Below are 18,199 nucleotides of genomic sequence, written 5' to 3' on the forward strand. Positions count from 1 at the left end.
TGGTTTTTGGTGCAATAATATTTTCTAACTGGGGAGAAAACGCATGAGTTTGGAACTGTTTGATGTGCTGTTCATGTGAACTTGCATCACTGTCATCGAGGCCGGTTCTAGGCATAGAATCGGACCTGACTGTATTTATCAAATGCGCTTGAGTTCAAGTACAACAAGTTGGGCATTTTAAAAGAAAACCAAAATGTATGGAAGACACCAGAAATGGTGATGATGGAATGTATTTGTCATTTGTATTGGTAAAATAAGATAGAATCATTCATTTCAATTGAAATCATGCGCCATCAGTCGTCGCGGTAACCCAGTCAACAAGTGGAACTTCATCACCATGACGACGGGAGAGTTCTGTTGGCTCCACGCAAAAATTCTAGAACATGATGTCATAAAGCCATATAGAACCTGATGTAACAAAGCCATACAGAACCTGATGTAATAAAGCCATCCCTCTATGAATAGGAGACTCTTTCGCAGTTTCAGTCAGTTGATTGCCGTTTCTGTTTACAGAAGTCAAGATCGTTGGCAGAGTTTCGAACCGTCTCCTTCAACGACGTTGGAAAAACTTCACCGACCTATATCGTCTATTACAACCGCAGAAGATGTTCAATTCCAAAATGGCTCAGATGAATACTGTCTGTGTCGCCAACATCAAGGTGCTGGAAAATCGGAAGAGGTCCTACACTGCACTATCACAGGCAGGCGACGGGACCTCTAACAGCACCTGCCCCTTTCCCAAAACAGGTCTGACAATTCCTTCACTTCAGACCATCTCCTGTGAAGGCAGACCTTTGTTAAAAAGGCCTTACTGTAGGATTTCAAAGGGGGGCAAAGGAGAACCAGACTTGTCTTCTCCCGAAAGGAAGAAGCTACAACTCTGTGAAGACGGACTGAGGAAAGATCCAACAAGACGTCCACCCCAGACCGCTCTCTCCCAAGCCAGACCTTTGCTAAAAAGGTCCTACGGTAAGATTTCAAAGGGGGGCAAAGATGAGCCAGAGTTGTCTTCTCCAGAAAGGAAGAAGCTACAACTCTGTGAAGATGGACTGAAGAAAGACCAAACAAGACGTCCACCTCAGACCGCCCTTTCCCAAGCAAGACCTTTGCTAAAAAGGTCCTACTGTAAGATTTCAGAGGGGGGAAAGGAAGAACCAGAGTTGTCTTCTCCAGAAAGGAAGAAGCTACAACTCTGTGAAGATGGACTGAAGAAAGATCAGACAAGACGTCCACCCCGGACCACCCTCTCCCAAGCCAGACCTTTGCTAAAAAGGTCTTACTGTAAGATCTCAGAGGGGGGAAAGGAAGAACCAGACTTGTCTTCTCCAGAAAGGAAGAGGATCTGCCAAGCTAGGCCTCAGGAGACAATGAAGTGGACCTATGCTAGAGAGTCAACAGACGGCAAAGACACTGACATGGCCTCCAGAAAAAGAAAGACAAGGAGAGGGAACAAATGCAAACATAGGGCAAAATCCGTTAAAAGACATCGTCGGATCCCAGCAATACTCCCAAAAAAGAAGACAGGAAAGACCAACACCACCACCAAGATTTGGATAATCGGCTCAACCTTCATCAAACAAGGGGAATCAGCCGCACATCATCACTTTGGGGAGAATTTGGGTCTAAATGCCAAGGTGAAGTGGTTGGGCAAAGAGGGCATGCACTGGAGTGATGTTATTCCCAGTTTTAATGCAGAGATGAAAGAAACTCTGACTACCCCAGACATCTTGGTCGTCCACGCCGGTGGTGACGACCTCGGGTTGATGCCTGCTGTGGAATTAGCAACCACCATGATAAAGGATCTAACAGAGCTTCAGAGAGCTTTTCCTTTCATGAGGGTTGTGTTCTCCAGCATTAGCCAGCTGGAAGTAAAGGCGTGCGAGGAGAGCATAAAAAACGACAGAAGGTACGTCAACTATCAGGTTGCCTCCACTGTCCTCGGGTTTGGTGGTGAGCTGGTGGAGCATCACTCCCTAGTTTGTCCAGACCAAATGTGTCTATCAGACAGTGCACGCCTCAGCCAAGAAGGAAAAAGGATCTTTGTGAGTAAGATCTATGTAGACCTGCTGGACATCCTTCTAAATCTTCCCTGAAAAGACTTTTCCCCAAATGATGGCTGACTTCCCCTTGAGCCGACAACATCACAAATAACTGCTGGCTTCCCCATGTTCCCACGTGGTTTTTCTCCGGGTGCTCCGGTTTCCACAAAAACAACCCCAAAATTGGCTTGACATTTTAATAATTACAAATCTTTCCTTTCAATTACATGGGTTTTTCCGGGTGATCCGGATTCCCAACAAACAAGCCCAAAATTGGCTTGACATTTTAATAATTACAAATCTTTCCTTTCAGTTACATGGGTTTTTCCGGGTGATCCGGATTCCCAACAAACAACCCCAAAATTGGCTTGACATTTTTATAATTAAATTTTTTACTTTCAATTACATGGGTTTTTCCGGGTGATCCGGATTCCCAACAAAATAATTAAATCAATTGGACATTCCACTTAAATGTCAGATGTGAATAATTACAAATTCGTATGGCATACATACGTTTCATATGGTACCACAGAGACACCAAATGCCTATCTATCTATCTGTCTGTCTGTCTGTCTGTCTGTCTGTCTTTGTGTCTGTGGTTGTTTTGCATGTCTTTATGTCGATTTTTGTCTTTTTGTAGTCGTTTTGTGTCTCTGAGGGCATTTTTTGTTTATTGTTTTCTGTCTTTTTGCAGTAATGTTAATTTTTTGTGTCTCTTTGTGTTAATTTTATGTGGCTTTGTAGTTATTTTGTGTCTCTTTGAGGACCTATTGTGTCTCATTGTTGTTTTGTGCCTCTTTGTGGTCATAATGTGTATTTTTGTAGTAGTTTTGTGTCTTTTCAAGGGCATTTTGTGTGGATTTATATTCAATTTGTCTGATGGCATGTGGTGTCTCTATGGTTGTTTTGTGTCTCTGTGGTTGTTTTGTTCTTCTTAATGTTAATTTTGTAAATTTTGTAATTGTTCTTGCATCTCTTTAAGGGCATTTTATCTTTGTGGTTGTGGGATTTTTGTTGCCTCTGTGGTAATTTTATGTGGCTTTTTTGTAGTAGTTGTGTGTCTCTTTGAGGGCATTTTAAGCTTATTTTGTCTCCTTGTGGTAAGTTTGCTTTTTTGAAGTTGTTTTGTATCTCTTCAAGGGTATCTGTTCTAATTTTATGTGCATCTGCAGTCAATTTGTATCTCTTTTAGGGTGTTTTTTTGTTTGTCGTTTTGTGTCTTTTTGTAGTAATTTTATGTCATTTTGTAGTACTTTTGTTCCTTTCTGTGTCTCTGTGGTTGTTTTGCGCTTCTTTACGCTAATTTTGTAGTTGTTTTGTGTCTCTTTGAGGTCATTTTTTTGTCTGTGCTTGTTTGGTCTCTTTGTGTTAAGTTTGTATCTTTTTGAAATTTGTTTTTGTGTCTCTTAAACTGCATTTTTTGTCTGTTTGCAGTAATGTTTTGTTTTTTTGAGTGTCTTCCAGGTCTATATGGGTCTCTGAGGGACATTTTGCCGGTGAAGACCCAAGCTGTGGTGATCCCTCATCTATCTATCTATCTATCTATCTATCTATCTATCTATCTATCTATCATTTTAGTGGTACAGAAGGCTAAAAGCCCTTCACATGATAATCCATTAAAAACTACAAAGACACTTAAATCCACACTCAGGCTTTTCATCTGTTTACGTCTCCAGATAAAAGCTCTTTTGTATTTGGGTCAGATGCGGCCATGTGATGCACAGAGCCTTGACAGTCTCTTTAGTCAGATGGTGTACAGTGATTTAGTTAATGGTCTCATCATGTTGGTTATTTGCTTTTGTCTCATCCACTATACCGTCTGCACTGACGCTGACGGCAAAACAACAAAGACAACCGGGCTGAGCTCAGAGGCAACGAGTCTGCATCTGAACTCACATAAACAGACATAAACTCTTCTTAATTCAGATATAATCTAACACCTAAACACACACATATAGACAGGGGACAGCATTTACATTATCACTCGAGTTCAGACTGCATGAGACTTCAAAGATCCCCATGAGGTAACTGGGTACACACAGCTAATTTTGCAGTGTTAAGAAGTGTTGATTTTTTCTGCAGCAATTATTCCAAGCTAATTGGAGAGATGTTTGTCCGCTTATAGGGCTGCTTTGGCTTTGAGGCGGCTGTTCCCAAAATATTGCAAAATGGTAATTTAATTGCGCTACTGCAGAGAAAAACTTTAATTTTGAGTCCAGTCTTATGCAAGCTGATTTGCTAAATTTCTAAATGTTATTGTGTTGTTACGATGGCGCATGAGCCATACAGAAAAAATATTAACACAGGAAAGCAGGTGTATTGAGAAACTAAAAATATCACACAATAAGCTCTGTGGATCTGAGGGCTGTACCACAAAGCAAGATTGGTGGGTTAGAGAGGTATATTTAGTCAAAAGCCAAGGTTTTACATCTTACAGAAGGGACTCTCTTTTAACAAGATCACCATGGTAACTTATGATGCAAAAATAACAAGATTTTGTCTCAACTTGCTTGAATTCAGCTAAAAAGCAACATTTGCAGATCCACTTCTCCAAAAATAGCCTCAATTTATAGCCAGTTATAATGGACAGAGAAAAAACACCTACTTTTAAACATTATGAAAGACTTGAATATCAAAAGGTTTTTGTTTGTGCAAAAAATATCACAATGCAAACATTTTGAAGGTGGTTGAAGAGATGGGTTTCTTTCAAAAATAATAACAAAAAAGAAAACAGTAAAAAAGTTACAAGAAAATTACCAGACATTAAGCCAAAAGAAGAGAAAAACACGTTAAGAAAATGAACAAAAATAGTAAAAACAAAATAATGTATTTATTGTATATATTTAATGATTATTTCTGTAATATAATTTTAAATACAAAGTTTATATAATTATAAATATAGTTGTTTTCTGGATCTTTACCTACCTCCCGTCTTTTTTTAAACAAATTTTTGGGGGATTTTCTTGTCAATTTTTTATCAATTTTATTTTTTTCTGTCTGTGCTTGTTTTGTCTCTTTGTGTTAAGTTTGTGTCTTTTAAAATTAGGTTTTTTGTGTCATTTTGTGCCATTTGTAGTAATTCTGTGTTTTTTTGAGTGTCTCTCAGGTCCATATGGGTCTCTGAGTGACAATTTTCTCATGTTTCAAAGGTATAAATGGTAGTGAAAAGGTGTCTGAATACAGCACGACAAAACTGACGTCGGCGGCAGATATCGATCAATTTTCTAGGCGAACACAGCTGGTTGATAAGCACCTTTGTGGTACCAGTTATCTCTGTCTTTAGGGTTTGTCGAACCAGCAAAAACAAAGAAGCCTGTTTTTGTTGTACTTGTACAACTCTTTGAAAATAACAAAAAAAATAAATTAAAACGTGCTGATTTTTGCAGGGACACCTGGCACACCTTTAAATTATGTTGACACTTTAAGTGTGCACGGTTGCGTTGTTTTATCTAATTTATTCCTGCTTTTTTTAAGGTGATGTGAGGTGAAAAACAGAACGATAAAATACAATCACACATAGCATGACGCAAATTGGTGATTAAATGAGTGAGAAAAAAAACCTAAAAAAAGATCGACAGATAATTAAGATGATCTGAGTGGGAGAATGACACAAAAGGTGCAAAATAAGTTGCGTTTAATGGAAAAAGAGAAGTTGAAGATGTGTTAGAAGTGGAAAAAGGACAAAGAGGGGTCACCTAAAGTATGAAGTGACAGCGTCAGATGCGGGCTGGCACGTTCAGTACTTTAAAGGCCACAACAGAGCGCCATTCAAACAACATGGTGCTTCAACATGCTGCGTACTGTCACAGCACGGCTGCTGACTCTGCCTCCACATCTCCTTACATCACTTCAGAGCGGTGCAGAGACGGGGCAGCAGCACACAGCCCTCCTTGTCTCAGCCTCGCCGCGTTACGGCACGCCTCGAGGGACAAACAGAGCCGCCACGCACCCAGTCACCTCGTAATGTCTGGAAACACGCCCAGCCCTGCCAGGTCGAGGCAGAGCCGTGCCAGGCGATGCCTCGTACCAGCTGGGGGCTACCGGACGATTCGCCACGGCTTATTGTGCGCCATCACAAAGTGTTTTTCTCTCCCTTATCGAGTGACACCAACCACAGACCTCTCTGCGTCTTACTCCTTCTCGCCGTGTCTAATCATAGCCCCGGCAGTTTGGTTTATCCGGACTGCATCTGTGATATCCGTGAAATGTTCGGCCTAGTTCTGCCGCTGCGACACAGTGCTGCTCCTGCTTTTAAATCGCCATCTTAAAAGGGAGATCTCACACTTAAAGTTAAAAAGGCAGATTAACATTTTCAGGCCCCTTTTTTGCAGCACAGAGAAGCATATCTACCGATGACGTAATGCAGGAAACTTTACAGCCACGACATTTCCTTCCAGAAGCACCATTTTCAGCAATCATGCAGAAAAATCTTCAGAGAAAATGCTACTACACCCACAACTGCCTCAACAGACCACAATGCCGTGCATCCCGCTTCTGTTTAGCCATCTCTCCTGCTCTCCGCCCACACACGTAACCCATCGATGAATTATAACACTTTATGTCTCTTTATACGCCCACCTTTGATGAAAGGCAACAAGTTGTGCTCGCTCTCCGAGGGCCGTCAAAAGGCATTCTGGGAGATGGTGGAAGTCACTAAGTAGATGAGGCAGGTGGAGTCAAATTGGGGCCACGAAGAGAGGAAATAACTCCTGATAATGCATTCATTAGCCTCTTTTACGCTGCCTGTTCAAGAGGAGAATATCACGCCATTATGCCAGCTCGCCGTTTTATGTAAAAGGTATGGCCGCGTAATTCGGAGACAGCGTTGTCACGCCTTTCAGCCAGAAACAGAGGTAGTGCAACCCACTACAGGAGAAGCAATGTCCAGAAAATGTCCACAAATAGAGAGCCCCAGTAAGGACCCCTAAAACCTGGAAATCAATGAGCATTTCAGCCCCTTCGGTTGCGTCGTCTCAAAGTCAATCGTTTTTTTTTATGGATTTTTGGTTAGATGCCTTAACACTCTGAAACCTGGATTGACGTCACTTCTCTTGGGCCGCCTTTATTTAACCTTTGAACCCTAAGCAAATTGATGTTTTGTTTTTTTTAAAGTTGGAAGAAAGCAATGAGCAACTTGGCAAGAAATGTCCCGCAAATTGCAAGAAATCACTAATTTAGAAAATTAAATAAAAAGTAAGGGAACTTTAATAACTACATTTTAGTATTATTATATAGCCTTTTTTTGTTTTGTTTTTCTTTTAATTTGACCTTTTTTATTACTATTTATTTATTTACATATTATTTATTTATTATTTATGCTAATTTCCAAGTTATTTTCTTGGACACTTTCTTGTCAGTTTCTGGGTCATTTAACCTTAAGTTGCTCATTGCCTTCTTCCCATGTTTTAGAGGAAATCGAACCAATTTGCTCAGGTTTCAAAGGGTTAAATCAGGTCTGTGGTTAACACAAGCTGAAGAGACATTCACGTTTTGTTCTATGACAGTATGTCGGTAAATATCCCACTCATGAACTTTGAAGCTTTAACGTGTCTTAAAAAAGACGGTTGCTAACAGGTGGCTAACTGAGACGACAGAACATCATCACGCCGCGCCGAGCTGAACACGGCTTTACAGATTTGCAGCGGTGGCGATGTGACTATGGTGCAGTTCGTTTTAACCTAACGTTAGCAATTACAGTTAGGCTTCAAAAATCCTACAAGCGTCGTTCATTTGTGACGATTATTTTGCTGAACAAAACGTGTAAGTATCACAAACGTTTGTCTGCCACAGAACTTATTTAAGAATTAAAGATCCCATAGGCGATCCCATCGTTCGTTTCTGGGCTGGCCAACAGAAAAACATCAGCTCTGGGGAACTCTATTCAAAAGATCACCATCGGGGCAGAAACGTGGCGATATCTTTGGTCGTAGCTCTAAAACGGTGGTCCTACGTCGCACAATGAAAGAGAGGTGCAAAGATGATGTAGAATTTTCCCAACACACATAAATGGCTCTATGGCGAGGGCTCGATTTGTTTGTTTCCATTTTACCACTACAGCGGCGTGGATGAACGTTTTGTTCTTGCGTGTTGACGTCGATGGACATGCGTAGCCTGCGATTCAGTAGGCGATGTTATAGTAGTCTGCACACATCAAACTTGATGTCGTACCCAAGTTTATTAAGATCCATGTTGCATAATGTGGCTTGCACAGTCTGCAAAAATCACAGTCTGCAGGAGGCTTAACGCAACATCCAATACGCCTATTTTGCTACCGCGATGCCAGTATGTCGTCTAAAAATAATACTGTAAGCCAGTTGTTTGGTGTTTTGTTAAAATGCAAAGGCAAAAAAAGAAGTGTTTGTAGCGGCCCTATAGCGCAATCTCTGTGTAAAAAAAAAGGGCTACAGATTGATGCGATCTGAAACAGCATCCGAGGGTGGATTCTCCTCTTTGATTTCCAGCACATCAACTCTCCTGCAAACCACAAACACGACACGCAACTTTGAGCATCCGTGATGTTGAGTCAATACGGCAGGCTGCAACAACAGACCATCATGAGCTCTCTCTTTCCAAAAATATGACAGAGAGCATGCATTCAAATCCAGGCAGATGTCAAACAGCAACAGTTCTGTGCCGGAGATATTATGAGGGAAAGGACGGCGGCGCGCGGTGACATAACTGGATTGACGGAGCCGCTTTAACCCTCAGATTCAGACGGTGACCCTGCAGCTCATATGAGGCGAGCGGGAAAAGCAGCCACAGCTCCATCAATCATTTGCGTCGAGGTTCAGTAAATTTGCTTTGACGAACACACGGTGTTTCTGACCCTAATCGTCAGAATCAATCTGAGCGGAGAGCGCTGACGTGGCCCAGTTGTTGTTGTTTTATTGAGGTTTTTCCCTCCTCTCTTCCCTGGGAGGGCTTTCTGCTGAGCAGGCATGTTCTTTTTCAGCAGCACCGTGCGTCACATTCGTACAGCGGGGCCTTGCTTTTACACCTGGGAGCTGCACTACTGTCGGGGAGCCAAAAGAGGTCTCAGATGAATATCTGATAACATTCTGGCCGACGAGATCTTCTGTATTTTAGAAAAAATGAAAGATGAACTTGCCTTGTTTTCCCTAACAGGATCAAAACTGACCTAAGGGAGATTTATTGTTGTTCATTGACCAGCCATCGCAGAGGCCACCTCTGCTGTGCAGCCAAGCATTGTTCAAACCCCCAGAGCTTTTTTTTTTATTTTTTCCTTAGTTACCAAAACATTTAAAGATATTAACCTTTTGAAACCTGGATCGACATCAGTTTTCTTGTGCTGCGTTCAGACACCTTTTACAGGAAGTTAAACCTCTAAAACATGAGCAAAAAATGCAGAAAATAAAGAAAATAGAAAAAAAGAAGAACATATATATAGTTTTTGTATTATTATTATTATTATTATTATTATTGTTATCATTAAATTTTATTTAATTTTACTTTATTTTATTCTATTTATTTTTCCAGGTCATTTCCTTGTTTGTTTTTTTTCTATTTTTCCTAGTTTTTGGGTTATTTTCTTATAACTTTCTACGAATATCTCAGTAACTACTTTTTGGGTCATTCCTTCTTTAGTTGCTCACTGCCTTTTCCATGTTTTTGAATGACATTAAGCTCATTTACTCATGATTCAAAGGGTTAAATATGCCTGAGCTGAATGACATGTATAAAATGAGGAGAAAGACAAGAATATTTACAGCCGATGTGAGCCTGAATACTGCACTCATCATAAAAAAAAAACGTTTTTCTGGACTGAGCAGATAAAATATGTGTGATACTACGTGATAAAAAAGTCTCCTGAACCATCACCTCTGTAGTTCAATAATTAACGTAACGTAACGTAATTAACGTAATGTAAACTGCAAATATCAAACATCATCGTGCTAAGCTAAGCTAACCAGATTCTTAAATTGAACGTACAGTTATTGACTTAATTCTTTTCCTAAACTATGACGCTTCTGCATTGTGCAATTTTTTAATATTCCTTCTATTTTAGAGCAAAAGCATGAAACTTTGATTGGTGCTGCCAATTTTATCATCCTGTACTTGCTAAAAAAAAACAGTTTTTAAGCTTAAAACCCTGAAAGCCCTTTCCAACATGGATCAGTTTTCTCGTGCTGTGTTCAGACGCCTTTCACAAGCTGTTTAACCCTTAAAACCTGAGCATGGTTTCTATCATTAACATTAGGAAAAAGGCAATGACCAACTTGGCATTAAATGTCCCTAGGAAAATTAGAAATTAGTTTAAAAAATAAATAAATAAATAAACAACAAAAAACTACATTTAGAAATATAGTTTTTATAAATATTCTAATTATATTTAATTTTTTGTTATAGAAAAAAATATACTTTTTTCCCTTCAATTTTCAGCACTTTTGGGTCATTTTCCTATTTGTTTTTACTTTGATTTTTGCTTTTTACTTTTTCTGCCTATTTTAGGGCATTTGTTTCTACTAAAACTTGCACATTTTTTGGCCACACTTGGTTGTTGTTTTTGAAAAAAAATCAAAAATGTTTGTTTTTTGAGATTTCCAACATGTTATCAGTTTATCCGAGTAATATTTGGAGATTTGCGCTGATGTTTTTCCGAGCTGCGAGCAGCTGCTGGCTGTGTGACACCAGGCGATGGTGATGGTGTTGTAACAAGACTTATTTTGAATGATTTAAGATTTCAAGTGGAGAAACAGGTGCTTCGGTTTGAGTATTGTGGGCTGCAGAGACTATTTATAAATTTCAACTCTCCGTCAGTGAAAGTAAAGAGTACACTGAAGAATTCGTGAAAGCAGCTGCTCAGGGGCAGAGAGAGGCAGCAGGGATAAACAGCGTGTGCACTCAGCATATTTTCACATCTAACTTGGTGAATTAAGGATTTTCTTGCAAATTGGTGATTGCTGGTGCGGTGGAAAGACTAAGTGAGACGGTATTGGTAAGTTTTGTTTTGTTAGAATTTGTTATAATATGTGATAACAAGGCAATTAAGCTAGTCATAGTACGATAACAGAGAGAAACTCAGAAGGTTTCTGTTAATTAGAAATACATCTACAATACTGTGTTTTTAGTATACATAAGGTACCAGAGTGCATAAAAAGGCATAAAAATAGAGCTTGTTTATCAAAAAAAGTGCCAGTGGAGGATCCCCTGCACCCCCTGACAGAGGTCCTCGCTAAGCCTCTAATGTCCTAAAATCCTATAAATGTCCTACAATCTGAGAAATGTCCTGAAACCATAGAAATGTCCCAAAATCCTAGAAGTATTCTAAAATCCTAGTAACAACCCAATTTTCTATAGATGTCCTAAAATCCTATAAATGTCCAAAAATCTGAGAAAAGTCCTATAAATATCCTACAATTCATTTTCTAAAATATCAGAAACATCCCAATATCCTAGAAATGTCCTAAAATCCTAGAAATGTCCAAAAGCCCTACAAACATCCTAGAAATCCTAGATATGTCCTAAAATCTGAGAAATGTCCTCAAATCCTACAAACGTCCAAAATCTGAAAAATGTGCTAACATCTTAGAAATGTCCTCAAATCCTATAAATGTCCTAAAATATTACAAACATGTTTAGGGCTGCTGCGACTGGCCCCTAGCGTCATTTTGCAAAAGTGTCCCCCGAGCAAACCAAGATGAGTGTCCCTGCTGTAAACCGTCCGATAACTGCAGTCTCTCTTAGATCAACTAGCGCTTAATCTTTTTACCTCTTATTCAAAGTATTAGTTTAAAGAGATGTTTTTGCACCAGAAGGATTTTTTGGGGTCACAATCTTTATGAGCCAAAGCTACAAGGCGAGTGTGCTGATGTGCAGCAGGAGGTCATTTTCAATGTCAACCCAAAAAAGCACAAACTCATTCAGCACAGTGCTTTGGCACGTTAAAACTTCATATTGTGACAGCTCCGTAAACTGTTTGCATCTGATATCAGGGACATGTTTCAGTCTCGATTTCACAGAACGATGCAAATAGCAGCTACAGACGTCTCATCTTTCATTTTGGAGCATTTTTGCTGCAAGCTGTTGTTTCAACATCTAATCAATCTCACAGCGTTTGCTCGAGAAGTGACGGAGTTAAAACTGCGTACTGGATTTAGGTTTCCAAGTCGCAGCATATATCCCCAGCTCCGGTATTTCCCCGCTCACGTCTATCACTCTCCCACTTTTAATGGGATAAATGAGAGCAAAGTGGCAAAGCATCAGGCCCCGAACACAATGGAAGGCAATAACTGATGTGCTCCATTTAGCATGTCTAATTTGACATTTCTGTGGAGGAACTGCAGGCGGTAGATTTGACGCTTCAGCAGCGCTGCCGCTTGCATTTCAACACTGAGAAAGGTAAAGCAACTTGATTATATTTTCTGGCTGCAGCCTGTTCAACAGTCTGAGACAAGCTACACGATAAAATATTTGCTCTCTGGCAACTTGCAAGTTTAGAATCGCAGTCAAGCTGTACGTTGCAAGGTGTTTTCTGCACTTTGTTCGCTGTTAAACACCCGTTTCTCGCCGTGCTGTCAAGAAGCACAGCATGATGAGAGAAATCAGCTCTTTTCTCTGGAGATTAGTACTAAAGTATGATGATTCTGATTGAAGCTTTTGCAGGAGTGCTCACTATGGATTATAGCAACTCTGAATGCTGTTATCACAAAGACATCACAGGCAGCTACTGCAAAAAAAAAAACCAAAACGACATATCTGCTTCACTGCAACACAATGCAAATGCAGAGAAACCATGCAGCAGTCATGGATTCTCAGGATCGTTTTCAAAGCTTTTGACGCATTAAAGAGATAGTTTTGAAGAAGTTTTATCCATAAAAAATGTATTTATACAGTACATGTCAGTGGTCACGCCCACAGTTTGCGTTTTGAAGTGAAAGCCATAAACAGCGTCAGCGTCATCTCAGGGTTCCTGCAGCTTAAAGCAAGTTAGATTAAAGACTTTTTCGGACTTTTTTAAATGCCACTCAGAATGAAGTTTAAGACTTTTTTCATAATGACCAAAATTGAAGGACAGTTTTATTTTGCCCGAATGTTTTAGTGTGACATAAAACATGATGCAGCAGGCGCTACAAGAGAAGTTATTGCATCGCATAACTCTTCAAAAGTTGAGCAGATCAGTCGTGGACTATCAGCTCCCAGGCTTTCCTTTCCATTATCGCTAACACGCCTACGTCGCCTTTGATTAGAAATAATGACGGCTAGTGCGGTGGCTGCAATAGAAATAAACCTGCTTATGTTTTGAACATCCGTTGCCATGCTTCTTGGTATGTTATTAACAGAGGAGAAGCCAAATAACATCACTCAATGCAAACGCAGTCATCTCGCAATTCTGTTTCATCAACAATTAGAAAATATTGCTTAAATTTTGTGCAAACCTGTAACAGAAACCGGCCTGCTGATGATGGAAAGTGCCTCATACAACCAGACTTCAAAAAAATCTGAACTATCCCTTTAAGTATGATCGAGGAGTGACACAGCAGCTCCTGGTGCGTTTACAGAAAACCAAAGCAACATCAAGGAAACCAAAAAGCCTTGACTCCACATCAGTTGAGACTTCAGAGCAATCTGAGGCCCACTTTTTTTCCTGATTGCTGCACAGAGATTTAAGATTAAAACTAAGAGCAGATTCTCTTTTCTTGGACATCATACGCCTTTAAATAGCCGTGCGCCTAATTCAGAGTCACACACCCTGCGACTAAGTTGAGAACATGGCCACGGTCCAGGCATAATTAAGAGCAGGAGAACAGACAGACTCCCATGTTGACGGGATAGAGAGAGGCATAAAAATAACAGCGGGGAACGGGAGACAGACGGAGAGACGGAGGCAGCGTTCACACTGCAGCTGGAAGTGTCTCTGTTGTGAATTTCCCTCATTAATATTTAACACAGATCTGATGTTTTTTCAATGAGTGTCAAAAAGTCGGTGGCAGGGAAAACATATCTCTGACTGTCAGTCCATATCAACATTCAGCGCTTAAAAAGTGTCAGCGAGACGTTAATTCGATATTTTTTCTAACCAGACACAACTGTCGAAATTCACACGTTGCCCGAGCAGCGATAGCGAGGACGGGGACGGTGACAGGACGAAAAACTTTGTAAGGTAATGAATTTGACTGTTTGGGGAGACGCTTCAGTTCAGTGAGAAGCGGAAGACAAAACTGTAACTGAAATGTGTGAAAGGAAACAAGTACAAAAACACACTTTCATAACATCGCTGTCAGTTTGCATAAAATACTTTTCGCACAGGATGAATATTACAAGCGATTTGTAATAACTGCAATAGTTTTTTTTGTTCTTAATTTTGTGCAATTCTGCCACGTCCCTCATCCAACATCCACTACAAATTCAATAAAACACTGCAGTCATCGACAAAAATGTGCTCCTGTTTCTTCATGTTATTTTTAATCATTTTTGAGGTAGAGGATTTTCGAAGTCCAGTGATTGTTAGTGAGAGTTTTAATAGAATTTTGGATGCAAATTCGGGAAGCTCAGCATAGCACAGTCTCATCTGGAGATAATCCTCAGGATTTGCTCAGTAAATTTGAGTGAATCACTGACTTCATTTATCCTGTGAACAGGGGCGGGGCCAGAGGAGGTGGCGCTCCCTGCGACCAGAGTCAGAGGGTGACGGTATCACAGATGGATTACTGAACAGGCCTACTGGGTACAGACCCAGGGTCCCTGCACCACAGCCTCTGCATGAGGAGACTGATAACATCTTTTGTTGTATTTCAATCAAATAACCACAAAGAAATGCACAACGACCACAAACAGACCAAAAACAACCGCAGACAGATCCTAATCGGTCACAGAGAAATGTGAAATGTCTACAGAAATCAACTGAGACATGCAAAATGAGATGAACAACGACCAAAGAGAAATGCAAATAAGGATCACAAAGAGACTCAAAATGAGGGCAAAGTAATGCGAAATGATCACAGAAAGATGTAGCATGACTACAAAGACAACCACAGAGATGCAAAGTTGCCACAAAGAGATGTAAAATTACTGCAAACAGATGCAATATGACAGCAAAAGGTTGCAAATTGACCTCATGAACTGCAAAATGATCCAAAATGACCACAAAGAGATGCAAAATGACCAAAAGGAGATGCAGTCAAAATTATTTCTAAAGCATTACTGGATGACCAGAAGGGACACAAAATGACCACAAAGAGATGCAAAACGACCATAGGGAGATGCTAAATGCCCGCAATGAGATGCTAAATTACCACAAAAAGATGCATTTAAAATTATTTTAAAGCATTTCAGGATGACCAGAAATGACAAAAAAATGACAAGGAGATGCAAAAAGATCACAAAGAGATGTACAATGAAAAGAAAGATGAAAAATTATGCAAAAAAACACAGATAGGTGAAAATGCCCACAAAGAGATGCAAAATAACAACAAACAAAATGTAATATTACTATAGAGAGATGCAAAGAGACAGAATGACCATAAAGAGATGCAAAATGACTACAAACTGATGCAAAATGACTACAAACTGATGCAAAATGACTACAAAACTGATGCAAAATGACTACAAACTGATGCAAAATGACTACAAACAACACAACCACCTTTGTGTCTCTTTCAGTCTGGGTGTCTTTCTTATTTGCACAACCAGTGGGGGGCCTTTTACATGTCTGTATCAAGGGGCCCTTGTGTTATCTGTTCATGCTGTTCTGCTGGCTCGTTGGAGATAGACTTAATACTGTAACTAATAACGGACAGATTAATCAAATTTCTTAACACGTTTTCTGAAATTAAACGAGAGCAATAAGGTCCCAGAAAATATCAGTCCGGGCACATGGGTTATATCCTGGAGCAGATAAGATCATTCATCTAGTAAAGATATGATCTCCAGAAAAAAAAACAGCAGGAAGGTGGTCAGTGTGGGAAAAAACTAGATCAAGTGTGAATGAACTGGTGAGTAAATGACCAAGAGGTGAGAAAATAAAGCCCACACAACAACAAGGGTGTGACTGCAGCATCCTCTGCTTCTTACCTGCTCTTTGACTGAAGCCAGGAGGTTGGTGGTTGTGGTGGTGCTGCTGGCGTGACCGCTCGGCCCCTCTCTGACCGCCCTGGGCCCTTCCCCCTCTGCGTCCCCCTCTTCCATCGCCTCCACCTCCCCGTGATAGTCCAGAGCCGGCTGGCTGCTGAGGCGCCCTCTCTGACCCTGCAGAGGGACAGCAAGATGGTTAGGATGTGGACAAGGAGGAGACACAGTGAACAGAAAATCAGTCATGCCCCCGGGGACCTCTTAGTGTGTCAAAGTGCGACTTTACAGGGATCACATTGTGTTTTACCCGCTATAATAATCCTGCAGGGATTCTCTTTGACCTGGAGCTCGCTCTGTTTTTTAAATATCCCTGCAGGGACTCGTAGTGAATTTACGGTGACCTCGCGCTATCACTATAATTTTTCTACAATCCCCCAGTGAGGACTTACAGTGTGGTCACTGCTTTTTATGCACCTATAGTATCAATTTCTGCAGGAATTCAGAATAATGAGATCACAATGCCTTCCTTTATATATATATTTTAATCTCCTGTGGTATTATGAGGCTCTCCAGTGGGGATTTAACCCTTCTATGACGCATGTTATTGCATATTTACCCACAAAGCAATAGTTTTAAAGGTTATGCATTGCATGTGCAGGTGTGCATGCACGCTGCACATTAGGCATGTCATGATTTTTTTTTTTCCCCACATAATAGAGCTTGAGCAATCAGCGATCGTCATATGCTACACGCAACCAGTCTGTCAAACGTGCACATCAATCACTCAACCACCATCCGGCAGCCAAGGACGAGGTCACAGCGACTCACCGGACCAGAGAGCGAGGAGCGCGGCTGCACCGGAGCCGAGCCTCCCCTCTCCGCGCCCGGTGCACACGAGCCGGACGGTGCTGCCCGCCTGGCCGCCTGGCGAGCGGCTGCGGCTGTCAGTGCGACTCACCGGCCAGATGTTGCCGTTAGAAGCAGGCCACAGCTGGCTCGATCCGTCCTGTTACGCATCCATCCTCCTCCTGCAAGCGGCCGTGACAGCTACTACATTTCCCACGCGACAAATAAACAAAACAAACAGCAAACAGTCCCGTGCGCGTCCACACACTCCTCGTGCAATATTTTTTTTTTCTTCTTTTATTTTTTTTTTCTATCCGGTGTGGGGTTTCAATGCACCCATCTACCCCTGGCGTCCGCGCGGCACCCAGCCACCCACCCACCAACCCGCCCAGCCACTATTACCGATCAACGGCGTGACGTCACCATGCGGCGATGGATTATATTCCGATACATGAATCGATCAACCCGCTGATGCACCGTTGCATGCGTTGCTGTTGCGGCTGCAAGAGCCGTGTTTTAAAGAGAGATGCAGCTCCGTGCAAACGGCGCCGCTGGAGGGGAAGGATGCAGCCTGCAGCGGGCACTGTGCACGTGTGCGCGTGCACGCGTATGCGTGTGTGTGTGTGTGTGTTTTCTCATCTACACACACACACACTGCTGTAGCCCTGACTGGTCCTTATGGGACTCCCAGGATAATTAAATAGTAAAACTTAATCAAGTATTAAAGTATAAATTATGAAAGTCCATTGTACGGAAGCACATTTATGCCAAGATTTATTTATTTTTTTAATAAAAAAATAATGTGATCTGTTTTGAGATTTTCTTTGTATAAAGGCATTATATTAGAAATTAAGATAAACTGTAAATCATTTAATGATCTAATACATTATTAAATCAAAAATCACAACTGTAAAATAGCTCAGACTCCAAATTATCAAATACTGATTCAAAAAAAAAATTCAATATTTTGAGCATTAGTCAAAATGTATACTTCTCCTAAGCTGCACTTATAAATTCAACCATAATTTTCCCCCATATCTAAATATTGTTACTTACCCCATGACATTGTTCTTAATCTTAATTTTTAATTTAGTGATTTGTTTTTTTTTTCTCCAGGTGGCCCACTGACTACATTCTCTAAATTTAAAAATAAATAAATATATATCAGATTAAACCTGGAATTGTTTGCATAAAAATAGGGATGTAACAATTACTTAACTATCGATTATTGAGCTGTTAAGAATTTAGTCAAACATATGAAATTTAATCAATTAATCGACAGGCTA

At 40.7% G+C, this 18,199-nt stretch overlaps 1 protein-coding gene across 7 annotated transcripts in view; it reads right to left on the reverse strand.

The window, feature by feature from the left end:
• Positions 1 to 17,470, reverse strand: part of LOC121963068 (plakophilin-4-like) — a 63,296-nt gene extending 45,826 nt beyond the window's left edge. For 2 of the 7 annotated variants that reach the window (XM_088074733.1, XM_088074730.1), the window contains exons 1-2: positions 16,896 to 17,286; positions 16,071 to 16,244 (exon numbers count right to left, since the gene is read on the reverse strand). In XM_088074733.1, coding sequence (XP_087930859.1) covers positions 16,071 to 16,184 — 114 coding nt within the window. In that variant the 5' untranslated portion in view covers positions 16,185 to 16,244; positions 16,896 to 17,286. Of the gene's footprint in view, positions 1 to 16,070; positions 16,245 to 16,895; positions 17,287 to 17,315 lie in introns of those variants that run through there. The other 5 variants (XM_088074735.1, XM_088074734.1, XM_088074732.1 and 2 more) reach the window with 4 other exon arrangements.
• Positions 17,471 to 18,199: the final 729 nt, after the last annotated feature.

Source organism: Plectropomus leopardus, chromosome 24, assembly GCF_026936395.1.
Source record: "Plectropomus leopardus strain MGB_pleo_1.0 chromosome 24, ASM2693639v1, whole genome shotgun sequence".
In the NCBI taxonomy this organism is placed as follows: Eukaryota; Metazoa; Chordata; class Actinopteri; order Perciformes; family Serranidae; genus Plectropomus; species Plectropomus leopardus.